Here is a 15,921-nt window from a genome sequence, read left to right as displayed (position 1 = left end):
AATTCGGGCAGTTTTCCGAGTGGCTGGGTTGCCGCTGCCCCTGGAGGGCCGCCACCTCCACAGGCCGTGCCTGCAGACCCTGTGCCCCTCGCGCCGCTGCGGACGCATTGGTTCCCGCTGGGGCGACGGCCCTCCGCTCGGCTCCGCGGCCCGCCCTGCCCTCCGCCGGCAGCGCGCTCCGAGGTCTAAGACTCCGCTCCTCTCCATCAGGTGGAGCCGCCCGCGCCTCGCCGCCTCCCGCCCGCCCTCCTCGCCGGCGAGCTGCTCGCAGGCACCTTGCAGCGCCAGGAGGTTAACCGAGCCCCCGGAGGAGGTGAGGCCAGGGACCCGCCCGGGCGGAGACGGCGGGGCCGCCGTCGGGGCGGCGCCAGAGCCCGGCCGGCTGTGGGTCCTGCAGGTACCGCTGGCGTTCTCGCTGCCCCACGTGGTGGCTGCCGAACACTGCCGTGGTTTTTCCGGCACTCAGGGGTGAAACGCCTCCTGTCCTTTTTAGAGGCAGGCAGCTCATCACTTAATTCAAGCTTTTTTCCCTTTCTGCCGGACACCAGAGGCTGCGGGGAGGAGGAGGGGGTTGGGGATGGAGAAGGGAACAGACCCATCTGGCTGCAGAGATCTGAGCCAGTTTGGGGGGCATGAGGCCGGTCTCAGGGACCAGTGCAAGAAATAAGGTCCTTGGAACCTAGGACTCTCAACACCCCTCTTCTGCCAAAAGTGAGTGTGGTGTGGAGCTCACACGCCTTTACCGTGGGACTTTCGCGCAGGGTACAGTTCTCCAGCCTCTTGACCCTGTTTTGGTAATATTTCCCTGGGGGCTGAGTTAAGCAAAAACCTGGGCCCCAGGTCACTAAGGAATTAGCAATTAGAATGAAACAACAGCTTAAAGGATAAATGTTAGCTAAAGCATCAAATGTTGCTTTGTAAGGTGCAATCCACATTCTCATATTATAAGTCTTATTCTTTGCAAGGCTTGGCCTTCGGAATGGCACACATCTGAAATTTTTTTCCCTGCCCCCACAGATTTAATGGAAAGCTACTCCTAAAGTTACCGCGCTATCCATGCGTGTTTACACTCTTAGTATGTTATTAGGCATATGTTGTTAAAATTATTATGCATCTTTGCATGTGTCTCCGAATTGCCTTTTCTGTTTCACTGTATTTTCTGCTATAGCCAAGTCCCTAGACTAAGGCTTTACTAACACTTCGCTTCTGTGCCTTGTTTGCTAATTTAGCTGCTGGGGTGCCTCTTTTGGGCCCTCTTAGTGTCTGTTGCTCAGTATTTCTTTTCCTCCCCCAAAGCTTGCTTACAAATTTTGCTTTGATATGTTAACAGCCTTTAAGGAATGCAGTTAAATAAACTATTAAGAATAGAAAAGTCAACAAAGCAAATGCCTACTAATTACCAGATCTCTGATGTCAACTACCAGATATCCACCCCCCCTCTTTCTTGTTCACAAATACCAAGGGATATATTTTTCAAGTTAACATCCACATGGAAACTTGGAAGTGGAATGTGCCCTGCAGTCAGCAAAGTCCCCAGAATATGTAATATTGATGGAAGAAAGGCTAAGAGTTTCCCAAAAAGAGCTCCCCAAGTTTCAGTGACTGACGAAAGTATGATTGATCTTATAACTGAATGGCACAAATCCAGAGAGCATCTTGCATTGTCCTCTGCTTACTCTCTACTTCTCCTTCCTCTATATAATGTTGCATATTCTACATTGTTGTAACCAACCTTGCAGTTTGTATCTTATGTGTATCTGCTTTCACACTAACTTATGAACTCCTGAAAGCATGGTCTGTACCTAGGTTTTTATTTCCCCGAATGCCCTGCTTATTCTGGACATATCTAAATGTTTATCTATATAGACCTCGATAAACTCACTTTGTTATCCTGGAGGAAGTACAGTTTGATTTGAGTGTGGGTTTCATGGCAGGTAAAAAACCTGAAGGTTCTTGGGAGGCAGTTGCGTATGACCTTGGCCTCTCCTTCACAATAGGATTTACAGCATCTCTTGGAGAAAAGGTATGCTCAGAGTGATGGAGCGCTCTTTAGAAGAGAGGCTTCAAATGCAAAAGCAGGAGACTCCCCTATCCTTGTTAGGAAATGGACAAACCAGGATAATAATAATAAATGGGCATGTGTCACATACCTAGTTGGTTTCCCCCTAGCTCCTTCATTTTGTTCTCTAGAAGTGGCAAAGCAAACTCGGGTCTAAACATTCAGGTTTCATTACCTACCTGCCCCTCCTAGGTAAGTCTCAGAAATGCAAAAAGCATGCTTGTCTCTTCCCCAACTCCAAGATTCCCGCTGCATACACTGGCCAAGTCCTCCCTGGGGAAAGATGCATCGTCCCCTCGCCTCTTCCTTTTCCCTTTCCAGCCCAATTTCCAATCCCTTTTGCAAAGGCAAGGCATGTATATTTTAATGCATGCCCATGCTTATAGTCATCCTTAACTTCGCTCCCGTTAAACAGCATGATGTCTTATGGACGAAAAGTCACAGCTCCGCTCACGGTTCAAAACGCCTTTTGGTCAATAATGGTGACAAAAGCTGAATTTCCCCCTATTTGTGTGTGTAGGGGGGGGTGGGGGACGGGAGGAAGTAAAGAACAGTCTCCTCCCCACCCCACCCCCAGCCTCTGTTTGGCATAGAGCTCCTTTTTCCAAGTGTTTCCTCTTTAATTAGGACCTGCTTCCCCTCCCTCTCCCCCCGCCCCAGCTTCGCTGAAAGGAGCCCTTCTGTCACTCGTCACTCGCCCGCCGTGGGAGGAGCCCGCCGGAGGAAGCTGTGTGCCTGGGACGCCGCGAGCCAGAGAATAGATCCGCTCGGGAGGGGACGTGGCTGGCGATCCCGGCTTCCCGAGGCGGCTAGACACAGGCAACTTGTCTGGCTGGCTGCCGCTCCCGGAGGCACAAAGAGCCCGAGGCCACCCGGCGGGACCGACGGACAGACAGATGGTTGGCGCGAGCCGGAGAGGACCGCGGCGGAGGCTGAGCACAGCGAGCCGCCGAGCCGGAGAAACTAACTGCGACCCCAAGTTGCCCCGCCGGCTCTCCCTCGCTGCGCGGAGCAATGAGACCTTTCCAGCTCGATCTGCTCTTCGTCTGCTTCTTCCTCTTCAGTCAAGGTAGGAGCCCCGCGCGGCGGGAGTTGCAAAGAAAGTCGGCGGGGTATTCAGGGCGCGGGAGGCTGGGGGCAGGAATGTGGGCAGGCTTCGGAAACTCGAACTGATGGATGCGGCTCCCCTTGCCGGCAGAGATGCACTGGCATCGCTTCTTGGCCTTTGAAAATGCAACAAAATGGTACTGTTTACTTTCCTCTGGAAGGAAGGGGTATGGGAGGGGGGGACGTTCTCTTCTCACTTGTCAACCTCCAGCTCAAACTCTCCCATGCAAATGAGTTCTTTATGCCCCCGCTATGTTAATTAGGCTGCATCTCTGGGGATCTGCCGCCCTGAACTTCTGGGAAGCCCCTCTCCTTCACACCCAGGTTGGAGGAGAGGGTAGGAAAGGAGAGCTTTGTTTAGGTGGGTGTTTCTGCTCGAATAAGGTCTGACTTGCGTGCGTGTGTTCAACAGCGAATGTGTGCGGTTGCACGGTCGCAGAGTGGCTGCACTTACCAAATGTACCGTGGGGGTGAATTTGCAGCGGTTGGGAAAAAAGCTTGTAAAGAGTTTCATTGAACATAATTGAGTTCTCTGAATAAGGCTGAATCTGGAGCCCTGCACAGCACTGGATTCAGGGTTTAAAATGAAATTTCGTCCCTGGAGCTGATTGTTTCCTTTCTGCAGCCTAGCGGGGCAGCGAAGCTGGTGGACGTTCCTAAAAAGAACTTTGCCACCTCTGGGCTCCCTGCCACTGGGAGCCATGGGGCTGGTAGTGGTGGAAGGAGGGGAGGGAAATTCGAGAGAGGGATTGTGAGTGCCTGCTTAGCCACAGGCATCAGAAGTCACCTGTGGAATTGACTGTGCAGGGGATAAGCCTCCCCACTCCTTTGGGATGCTGATACCGCCTCTGCCATCTGAGGCAACATTTGGGACGGCCAGCACGGCCCAGAGAGGGGCAGGGCTCCCTCAGAAAAACCCACAACAGAGCATGTCCATCTGTTGATTCAATGAAGGGTAAAAGTTTTCGAGAAAGCAGAACACCACCATGGGTGGCTGGCTTTGCCAGCAAACAGCATGTCTCCCTTTCTTACCCTGTCAGGGAGAAGCCAAATGTGAGCAAAAGCCCGTGCCTCCTTCCTCAGCTCTGCCATTGAACTTGGGGTCACTGCAGATTTTCCCCGTATCAAACTCTGCTCATGACCATCCTGATTAAACCTGAGGGGCCCTTCCCCCAAATGAGCATGTATATACCCATGCCTGTATGTTATTATAATGTACACACGCACACATACACGTATTCCTGTGGTGGTGTGCCTCTCACTAGGACTCCTGACAGTGGCAGGAAGATAAATTACCTTCCCCAGAGTTTTCAGGCTGAAAGAATAAGAACTATCTCAGAACACTGGGATAGAAACAGTTTGGGTTATATTACCATTTTGTGAGATTCCCCTCTCTCGTGGATACGTGTATGTTTTTGCTTAGGTTTGCGTACACAAACACACGCACCGAGTCCCATTCTCCTTTGCCTCTTACCAGTTCCCTCAGGAAGTTGCCTGTAGAATCCCTGACAGGACGATCCCACCATCCCCTCTACACACCTGTGCATGGGACCTGTGCACATTTTAATCAGTCTTTTGTGTTCTCAGAAGCTTCAGCTGCTCTCCTTTTCTAGATTGGCATAAGAAGCCTATAGGTGTCTAAGCGCCTCTCTGTCTGAAATCATCCCAGCATGCATCTTCTACTTTGTTTATTCCTATCTCAGTGTGGAGCTATTTCTTGACCACCTCATAGGAATCTTTAAATATTTACCTGTGGTGGTTAAATGCCCAGTTTCATCTACCCTTAGCCCTGAGGGCACCAGGAGGAAACCACAACATCATGCAGTCCATAGCTCCTTGTTATCCCAGAGTGTTCTGTGCTTGGCCAGCACTGCCCACCCTACCAAACGGTAGATGCATAGTTCACAGACAGGTCTGAAGAAAGGCAATGAGACCAAAGTGGACGTAGCCAGTCAGAGCACCATGTATCATTGGACCCTTTAGGTCCCTTGAGTAGACAACATCTGACTGTAGGCATTAGAGCCCAAGCGGGATAATATTTATGGACTTTATTGTGGTATGGTACCTTTTGAATAGATCTATAGACATTTATTTTAATATGGATGTTGTTTTGAGTATTGTGAACATCTTGGAGGATTGTGTTTGACATCTACGCATAGATGCTTAGTTCCCACGCTGTGCCCACCCTTGCCTAGTGCCGTATGTGTATCAAGTTATTGGATAAAGCATATTCACTTTCAAGGCCCTGAGAGGGCTGGTCTTCAGACTCTAGATGGTACCCACTGTCACCCTCCTGACGGAAACTGCACCCCACCTGGCGTCCCCCATGGAGCCCCCCATCTGACCCCCACCTCCTGCCTGCTCTTCCTCCTGGGATGCTTTCCAAGGAAATGTGCAGAGACTCAGGGATGGCCCTCCACTCAGAGAAAACAAATGTCCAGGTTCTTTTTAGGGCCTTCTCTGGCACTCTAGCGGCATACCCATCTGCTGCCCATCACCTCTCACAGTAGGAACCTGCATGTCATTTTGGAGTTTCTGGACACACAATTCTCATGCTTCCTGCTCCTGTTGTCTTAGTTCCCACATAGAGGAAGGGCTCCAAATAGTGCGCTAAAGACTTTCATAACAAAATATTTGAGTAAACCCTTAAGTTCCTTTCAGTCAGTTGTCCTTTCTCTCCTAATTTGTCAAATATTTGTTCACTTTCACTTTTTCATAACCCTTCAGAGTGAAATTCAGATATGACTAAGGTCAGTGATAGCCGTGTATTTATTCATCTTTCCTAAGGTGGCAGTAGAAAGGCCAAATGGCATGCCTCGGGTTCCGCCCCTGCCGGTGTCCCTAGGCCTGGCTCCCCACGAGGAGATGGGGGGCTGCCAGTGTGCGCTGCCCGCAGGTTTCTCCCTCGCAGGGGATGCCTCTTCCTTCAGCTGTCAGGATCGCGTGCTTTGTGCAGAGGGATAATGTCACAGCACAATTTGCCTCCTGCAGAGAAGAGGCATGTTCTGCCCCTGGTGAAAAGGAATCGATTCTCTTGTCATCCATAAACTTAGAACTTGCTATGTGTTTTTCCCTTTATCATTTCTGTTTGCCCACAACTATTTCCTTCTGTGCCTTCTTTTGTCCTCAAGATCCATCCCATCCAGCCAGCTCACCCAGGTCTTAAGTAGCTTTGGAGAAATAATGCTCTGGCAGCACTGAAGCCCCCCTGTTCCCGTGAGATCTCGAGTGCTGAGACAGTATGGGAAAGGTACAGGGGTTCAAACTCGGTGCCTCCTCCTGACAGGCTCAGAAAAGGTGTTTGTCCTCTTCCACCGCCTCTGACATTTTGCTCCAGCATTCCCAGGGGGTCCTGTCCTACCTGGTAACTTCATCGGTCTGAAAGCTCTAATTCTGGTGAGCCCACATCTCTTGTTGGGTTTACATGTGTGTTGTGCCGCTCTGAAAGCATTGGGGGTAAAGTGGAAATTGCATGTACCTGTCTAAGACACCCCTGAGTTGGGGATTAATCTGGGTGTCATCTCTTGATTGGGGAGAATCTGAGCGACTTGCTCTCCTGACTTGCTGGCAGGAATCAACAGAAGGGCTGTCAGATGGCCATCAAGGGACAGAGCTTCAGGCTGATGTGAATCCCTGAGGGAATAGAAGACCCTCCAGCAGACAGAAGTGTAAGATAGAGTGTAAGTGGAGAGAGCTGGCCAGTAAGAGGGAGGCCACAGTGATGACAGGAGACATGGAAGGCGAGGACCAGCTGCAAGAGGCTTTCACTTGCAAGAAATTCCCTTGGGGAGGCGGCAAGGAGCATTAGAAGACAGCATGAGCCCAGCAGAGGCAGTCAAAAGAATGGAGCAGATTGTAGGGGGCACAGGCTGAGAAGTCACTAGAAAAGGAAACTGGGAGTGAACAGCAACTTTGCAAACATTTAACTTCCCCAGAAATGTCATGTAACAAAAAAGATGAGGCTCCTCCCATTGGCTCCCCAAGTGGTGGAACGTCTTGTCTGGAAGGGGAAGAATTACTCCTTTTATCTTGGAAGGTCAGTGCACAGTTGCCAAGGGTGTGGGACCATTTCTTCAACAACTCTTCTGGATGAGGGGGAACTGGGACATGTCTGCAGGGCATGGGGGTGGTCTCAGGGGCTGCCGCCCAGCAGGGAGTTCTCAGTTGCCTGCCAGACCTACTGAGGAGGGAGGAGACACCCCCAAGGGGAGAGGGGTTTGAGGTGAGGTCAATGCCTTCACCCTGCGCTTAGAGGGCGCCATGGGGCCTCCCTCTTGGGTTACAGAGGAGGATCTCACTTGGAACAGGGCCGCAGCGGGCTCGGCATAGCACCAAGGATCAGCTCTTCCTGGCGCGCCTGTGTTGGTAGGAGCCAGGGCCAGCAGGAGACCGGGTGGAGCAGGGGGTTAGGCCTGAAGATGCAATTTTTCTTTTTTGTTCAGCCCAGTGGGGGTGACTTAGGCAGCATTATATCGCAGACCCAAAAAAGCACATGAATAATCCAGCATGAATTCAAGAGATTTCAATAGCAAAATAATAACAATACTAATGATACCTTTGATTTGCAGAGTACTTTTCTTCCAAGGAGATAAAAAGATAAACTGTTTTGGAAACATGAACGGAGGAAAAGAAAATTGCCTGTGATGGAGGAGTGGGGAGGAGGGCCAAGAGTACTCATTTTAGGGCCTCCATGTAAACCAGGGGTGGGAGGGAGTTACATTTTTCAGCTACAGTCTCCCCATCCTTCTAAATGTTGAAATGATTTAAGGGGGAAAGTCCATGCAGGCGTTTTTCATAGGGGTCAACCTGAAAACAGTGAAGCAGTGAATTTCTCCGGTGCCTGGGTTCCGGGACCGTCCAGTCCAGCAGTGGAGAGGGGCAGCAACCTGGTGAGCATGCGCTGGAGTCCACACTTGGACTCACCACCACAGTGATCTTGACTTTAATGGCGGTTCTTGCTGCAGAGTGACTGGGGCCCCAGTCTTCCCCCAAGTCCAGTGCACACCCCGGCATTCACGGAGCAGAGTCTGTCTGGAGCTGCTGCTCCGGGGAACGTCAGTTCCCTCATCCACATTACATCACAGTGTCCACAGGGAGAGAGGGGCAAAAACCAGCCAGTGTCTTGATCCCAGGTTGTAATAGCTTCACCCTGTATTTCAAATGGAGCAGGATTTTATTCCCAGTTATGGGATGATGCAGTGTCAACAGCACATCGAGACATATGCTGTTCCTTACAGCATTGTATGTAATTTTCTTTTCCCTGGGGGAAATCCAGAATTCACCCAGGTAGGCGTGCACATCAAGTAAGAATATATTGATACCTTATAGATCATTGGTATATTTCTCTCATGTTCGTGCAAAGAATGCTCTGTCCTGCTCTCTTCCAAAGCTTGAGGATTATGTGTGGAAGGACTTCAAGTGTTCTACTTGCTCTGAGAACCCACACTATTGCCGTAGAATAAGGATGTCCACCACCATATTTAACATTAAGTTGCTTTAACTTTATGTTTGTAATCCATGGAAGGAGTGAGGAATCAAAAATGCTTTTTTTCTTTTCTTCCTCTCCCAATTATAAAAATGAGTATTCTGTCTGTATACTTCCAGAAGTCAGTAAATGTCAATATTGGATAAGTGTTTCCTTTCTATGGCTGCAATTTAGCATAAGCTGCTTGGAAACCAGTGTCTTCCGTAAGCATACAATGTTTCTGTGGGTACACAGTCAACACTACTATGAGGATTAAATAAATGTCAGCTTTCTTTGGGTACATTGGTAACAAATTAAAGTCACTGCAATAGTGGCCAGTGTAGGTGAATCTTGCCCCTTGCAGAGTTACTCTGTTGCAGCCGGGCCTGGGGTGTGGAAGGTGGGGCGTTGACACGCTTCCATCTCCTTCCTGGGAGTAAAGGCAGGCGTGTAGCCAAATGCAGACACCTCCTCACATGCCATGGGGAGGTTTTCTCTGGCCGTCTAGAAGTCTTACCATGCCCTCTGCAAGCCTCCTTCCCACCTGTGACTACCCCCGCACCCCTCCACACACCCACACATACACACTGCTTATTGCTCAAGCGTAGTGATGTCTGGGTCTTAGAACAAATCAGCATTTTACTCAAATGGGGGGTGAGCTCTCACTCTGATCTTCCACCTAGCATCAGTGTCCTCATAGGCAAAGTGAAATAGGTTTACCTGAGCTGTTTTTCTTTTCTTTTTTTTAATTATTGAAACTTAAACTACCATACTGTACATTTGCCAGTGTTAAAAAAGATGTGTGAATATGAGGCTGAATTATCTAGATGGCCTGCTTACTTAGCCTGTTTTCACTGGACAGTTATTGCAAGTCAGTTTCTTTCTAACTTAAGCCCAGAAGACAGGAATTGGAAATCTGCACCGTGAGTTGCAGCTGTGAGAGCCCAATGTCACACCCCCTTCCACACTTTCTCCATGTAGTCTGGTGTCCCAGAGGGCCACATTTATTGCTCCTTTCTTTATGATCAAATGGCATTTTATGCCACCGAAGCGTAGCCCCTGGCCATTTGGCCAACACTCATTGTGGGCCTACTGTGCAGGAGGCATCATGCCAGGGGCTTTTGATGCAGAGATGACTGAGACCACATTTCTTCCTCCGGGAGCTCTGCCTGGCCAGGGAGCAGACGCTTGGACTCATGGTGATGATACAAGGGGCTCAGAGTTGTCTGAGTGTCCCAAGAGTGACTGGAATGGCGGAGGGCATCAGGAAAAGCGCACAGAGGAGGTGACTTGATTTTAAAGGATGGCGAGGGGTGCTCCACAAGTAAAAAAGAGCACTCCAGGCCTTCTTCATGTGCCTTAGAATGTGTGCAAAGGAAGGCAGGACGGACTGATACATTTAGGAGGCAAGGGTGGAGTGGGTGGCTAGAATGTTAGTGCATTCAGGGGAGGAGTGGAGGGCGCTGGGGAACGGAAGGGTCAGCTGTGGATGGTCAGGAGTGCTGTGCTAAATGCTTTGAGGAAGGACTGTCAGAATTAAATCTGTTCTTTAGAAATATTGTTAGTGGCTTATGGGCCTTAGTCCTCTTTCTACTATGGGCTGCCAAGACAAAGAAAAAGAGGCATCAATGTGCTGTTTATCCTACTTGATATATTCCCCATGTTTCATGTGAGGCTTCACAAAATGTAGAGTTGAATGGAAATACACTCCTTCTTCCCAGCTCGTCTTCCTTCCTGGATAGTATGTAAAGGGATGGAAAAGTGAGCAAGAGAGACAGTGTGGAGGAACTGACCTTAACTGTTGGTCTACACTCCAGAGAGAAGGGAGAGAACAGTGGGTGGATGTGGGCTTGCATGATGTGTTGGATAAAGAGTGCAGAAGGGAGCCTGGAGCCCACAGAGCAGGGGTGGCTGAGTACACACAGACCCTCAGCTGGATGGAGTGCACTGAGGAAGTGATTTGCCAGTTTCTAGGGCCCCTGGAAGGATAGCCAGAAAGGGAGACAAGAACAAGGATGACATAAGCAAGAAACGCCTAGGGACATTTTGCTGATGGTTTTTTTGTTGCTCTCTAGAGGAAACTAAGCTACATTGGCTTTGGGGAAAACAAGGTTACAAGCTAAATGATCTGCTCAAAGATGTTGGAAATGTTTGCAAGTCTTTAGCACCAAGTAACCTTTCACTCAAGAGTAACGAATGCCATCAGATCTACCCATATGTTCCATGCTTTGGTCTGTTCTCTTCAGGAGTTGTTGGCAGACTGGCAGGATAAGCTTAATAATGGAGCAAAAACCTCAAATTGCTCTGCAAAAAACAGATAGTGACATTTCAAGGATCTCTGTGTCTAACTCTTGTATCTAAGGCTGGCCCACTGGATAGTACCCCATCGCTGGAAGTGTTCTAACTAGAATTCTGAGCAGAATCCAGGCTCCCAAGAATAGAAGTCAGTTCCTAAGAAATGGATTGAAGAATAGACTAGATGACATCCAAATCCTCTCCAGTTCTAAGATTCCCTGAGTATTATCTATTAGCAACAATTCATTTATTTTGGATAATAAATTCCTACAGGGTAAATGATGTGTTCTAGATCTCTTGTCCAGCACATTTTCTTGTATGTGCCAGCAAATAAAACTTTTGGTTGGTGATGGTGGTGGTGGTGGCAATAATAATATTCTTGATCATTATGATGATAATTAGCATTTGCATAAACCTTCACAAATTGCAGAGTGACTTTTACAAGCACTACTTCATTCATCACCGTGCCGGCAATGAGAAGCAGCTCTCATCAGTACCATGCCCTCCAAAAGATTACGTTCCTTAACCAAAGTCACCCCCAATCCAGGTCACACTTCCATGTGACTTGATGCTTCTCAAGATGCTGGTAGATCCAGCTGTTATAAATCATCAACACTGAGCGATGCATGAGAAGACCCTAAACTATGGAGTAGAATGAGTCACAGTCTTATACATTTGTGGGACTCCTCAGTGTCCAGGCATAGATGAGGCTTTAGGGGTTCCCTAGGAAAATCGGGTAGCTGACCTTCAAGCAGTGACCCAGCACTGTAACTTTATCCCTTTTTGATTCCAGACTCTTTCTGAGTTGGTGCTTTCATTTTTCTGGCATTCAGCTTTACCTTGAGGGCACAAGGTTTCCAGGGGAAATGACAGGCCAGCCTTTTGGGCTGAATAGCAATCAGATGTTGCTTGGATAGCTTCTTTTGTGGCCACTCTGACCAAAAAAAAGAAAAGATAAAATAAATAAAGGGCAGAGACTGCTCTCTTAATTGGTTGATTAAAATATCCATTGCTCCCCCCACCATGCCTAGCACAATATTTTGCACCATTATATATATGTATATATATAAATGTAACCATTAATAAATTTGAACTATTGGGATGGAATGTGAGGAATAAGGAAAAGAAGAGGACGCTTCTGACCCCGGCATATATAGAAGCTGACACACCCCTACAAGAGGCAGAGGAAAGAACCCAACTATTTAAAGTGTGGACTTGCCCTGTAGAAAGCTGTTCCTCTCCATGCACAGCCTTGAGTGACCACTGGGTCACCAGTGACCCTGCCCAGAGAAATATCCTCTGGCAAGCCACCCAGTCCTCAGTTTTAACAAGAAACACTCCTGGACTGTCGTTCTTTAATGTAGGTCAGTTCCCATTACTGTCAGTCACCTGAAGATGTCACAGGTGACTCGGTTCTGGTGTGGTATGACAGTCCACCTGTCACTCATGGCGATGCCGGGAGCTATGACAGCTTCAGAGTGATACTGGGGTCCGGTTGGCTCATCAGGCAGGCATTCAGGGCACAGAGACTGAGACCCTTGCCAGGTACTGCAAAGAAGCAACTTCCAGCCTTCCCTGCCTCACTGACCTCATGACAAAGAAAGAGAAACTGCCAATTAGTCTCCCAGTGGCTTGACTGTCCTTATCCTAAGACCTGCACTTTTCCATGCCTGGCTTAAGGACCCTCAGGTCTCCCAGAGAGTCCTAGTCCATCAGGGACTCGGCTCTGAAACCTTTTTCTTACATGGGGTGCTGCACCTGTGTGAGAGAAGGGCGACTGAGGGGAGAGGGCCTGGTCTCTGGGACCGTGCGAGGCAGGAACTGGCATGGTGTTTGGGGACCAGGTCCAGGCGGGCCCTGCAGTTCCGTCATCAGCCTGATGGTGGCAGCAGCGGCGCTTGCAAAGCCCCAAGTGAACAGAGGGCGGGAGGCCCTGGGAGGGCCCCGCGGCGCAGGACTGGACCTGCCCTCTCGGCAGGTGCCTGGGCCCTTCTCTGCCCGACAGTGGGCTGGGGCAGTGGAGCGTGAGGCAGGGGGCGAGGAAGGCAAGAGCAGGCCTTCCGGGTGGCAGCAGCTCACCAGGAGGCTGCTTCCCTTCTGTTTCTGATGGACAGGAGGGCAGGCTTAAGGGGCATGCCTGTGAGGAGTGTGGCCGGAGGGACGTGGGTACACTTACAAATGCTCCAGGGGCTTGTGAGAGCTACAAAGAGAGGGAGCCAGAGAAGGCTCAGCCGGCTGCGTGGGTTCCCTGCGGCGAGGCGTGTCCCCGTGGGTGACGGATGCCTTTCTCCTCCCCAACAGAGGGCTGGCAGCCAGACGCCCGCCGCTCCCGGCCTGGGCCCGCGGCCCCAGCGTCAGGTGTCTGCCCCTTTAATGATCCGGGAGCCAATACTTCTGCTGCTGCTCCCCTCTCACGCTGAGGAAGCAAAACAAACACGCTAGAATTCGTCCTCATTATTCCTGATCTCCCGGGCAGGCTGGAGAGGTGCTACTCTGTTTTCACCTCTGGGCAGAAACGCGCAGCATTAAAACAAATCGCCACAAGCTGTGACTGTTTGAAAGCGCACCTTTCCAGGCAAGGTAATGAGATCCTGAAGGCCAGCACTACAGGCTGAGGGCCCCCTGCCCAGCGCAGGCATGAGGAGTCCTGGTAGCCTGAGGAACTCCTCCCTGTTCCTTTATCTCCTAGGGGGAGGCAGCACAGGTGAGCTGCTGGCACCGACCCGTGTGCAGCGTAAACGACATGGGATGAGCAGTGGCTGTCGCTGGAGCAGTCCACTCCCTGAGTGGCTAATGGAACTGGCCCTTGATGTTGCCTGAAGCCATCAGACATTGTCTGGGCCTGTGTGGGTTTTGGTTGCCTGTAGGATTTTAGATGAGGTTTGCTGGAACCCAAGCAGCCTTCCACACCTGACTCCCTGTCAGTCTGCTTTCTCAGGTGCAAGGTGAGCTACTACCTGCCTGATCCATCCCTCCTCATGCCCTTCCCGCAGGGCTGGAGTGGGGCCAGCGGTAGAAGGTAGGATTGCTCTGTCCATTTTACTAAGAGTTCCGTGGGCAAATGGCAGATGACTCCTTGAGCATTTCTTGTCAGAGATGAAAGTTTTTGCCTAAGGTTTGCAAAACCTTATTGCAAACAGCAGTTTTGATGCTATGCAGGTAGGAGAGGAAAAACAGAACTGCATAATTTGAGGATTTGCTAAAGAGATTGATCTCCTTCCCCAAATAAAAAGATGTTCTACCAATGTGGTGTGTACTGTTGACCCCGCTCTCTTCCTGGCCCCTTGATTTGGCCATCTGCTCCCCTTTTTCCTTTCACAAACATGACCCTCATTAGTGCTTTTTGTTGATGGGAAGCTGAATGGGGCAGAGGGGAAATGGTGGGAAGAGAAAATAATCAAACCCTGTACAGGCTTCCATATTCGGGCTTCGTGGAGTTTCCCTCTGCTACTGCCTTGTGGTTGCTGAATTGGAGCCAGCCATGGGGAGGCGTTATTGACATCTGTGGCCCTTTGCAGAGCTTTGCCATAGTTCCCTATTCAATCCCCATAGCAACCTAAGGAAGCAATGGTGGCCATACCCATTTGCCAATGAAAACCCCTGGGGCCTAGACGAAGTAATGCCATCCAAGCACACATCTGCAGATGCCACATCCCTGGTTGCTGCTCCCTTGTGGAGGAATTCCAGCCACACCAGTGCCTTGAAAGCTGTGTGACTGTTGGTGAGCCCCAGAAACCTCTGGCCTGGCCTGTGGTCCTTCTCCATAACTTGTAGGGCTTTGGAAGAACTGATCAAAATGGAAGACTTCTCCTGTAATGCAAAAGCCGAATAAGAATTTGAAAAGCTTTCCTATATAGCTAGTGGCTGCTCTTTACCTCCAGCTCCAGTTTCACTTAACATTTTGAAAGACAAATGCTGTTTCTTAACAAGAATCTGTCAACCACCTAATTTTCCTTTGGTGGATTTAACAAAAAAAAATTTAAACCCCACTCCACTTAGCAAGAGGTTAGCATAGTGTTAGCCGTGTATTGTTAAGAATGGAGCTTCTCAACGGGCAAAGGTATTCTGAGACATCAAAACCCATCTTTTTGTCAAGCCTAGAATAGTAAAAAAAAATGTCAGGAGACCATGTGGGTCTGAAATGATTAACAGTGGTCGTTAGAAATAAAAAGGACCCCTGGAATGTCGGAGAGTCTGAAAGCCCTTCAAGCCCTCAATTCTCCTCAGGTTGGTTCCGGCCGGTAGGTCTTACCTTGCATCAGAAATCATTCTTGGAGATGGCATGCATCTATCTAGGCCATGCTTAAAATCGTATCAGTTTAAGATAGACACTTAAGCCAGCAAAACATAAAAGTTCCTTGAAGTTTCCCAAGCATCTTTAAATCAAATCAGAGGAATAGGGAGGAAAAACGCAAATGGAGGATTCCTGTGCAAGGCGGATAGGCCTCCTCGAGGAAGACATAACATTCCTTCTTCTTCTATGGCCTGAGCGTCTCAGTGGAACACGTGGATCATATCAGCAGTGCAGTGGCAGCCGTTGCCAGGGCTCCAGATCCACGTGGATGCCCCTTTCTCTGGGTATGAGCCACGCTTCGGGTCTTCTCTCCGGCAAACCAGGGGAGAGGTATTTACAGATAGAAATCCGTGCTTTATAGGTGAGCACAGGTGAATGGCGAGCTGATCAGAATCAAGAAACACCATCCAGAAAACTCATTACTTTTCTCCCCTGTTCTCCTGCTAATGATAATAGGAAATCTGCATTTCCCTCCCATTATCAACAGATATTTATTTTCTAAGATCTGTACTACTAAATTCTTGCCAAGGGAAAAATACATATGTACTACTGTGCTTTCTGAAGTTGTCTTAGTTTTCTTAAGGTATGTCATCTGCCTTAAATGTGTGTGCAGTTGGGGCAGGATGTGTACACCTTTCTTAAGGGCTGCTGCAGCCATGTGAACTGAAAAAAGTATTTTCCAATCCAAATAGGAAAAGCCTC

General features: G+C 49.4%; 1 protein-coding gene across 5 annotated transcripts in view; it reads left to right on the top strand.

The window, feature by feature from the left end:
* The first annotated feature begins 215 nt into the window (after positions 1 to 215).
* The window catches only part of KIRREL3 (kirre like nephrin family adhesion molecule 3), a 519,419-nt gene continuing 503,713 nt past the window's right edge, over positions 216 to 15,921 (top strand). For all 5 annotated transcript variants that reach the window (XM_036930095.2, XM_036930093.2, XM_036930090.2 and 2 more), the window contains exons 1-2: positions 216 to 313; positions 2,720 to 3,128. In XM_036930095.2, the coding sequence (XP_036785990.2) occupies positions 3,074 to 3,128 (55 nt within the window). In that variant the 5' untranslated portion in view covers positions 216 to 313; positions 2,720 to 3,073. The remainder of the gene's footprint in view (positions 314 to 2,719; positions 3,129 to 15,921) is intronic.

The sequence above is a fragment of the Manis pentadactyla genome, chromosome 13, assembly GCF_030020395.1.
Source record: "Manis pentadactyla isolate mManPen7 chromosome 13, mManPen7.hap1, whole genome shotgun sequence".
Lineage (NCBI taxonomy): Eukaryota > Metazoa > Chordata > Mammalia > Pholidota > Manidae > Manis > Manis pentadactyla.
This window is presented reverse-complemented; position numbering and strand designations above follow the sequence as displayed.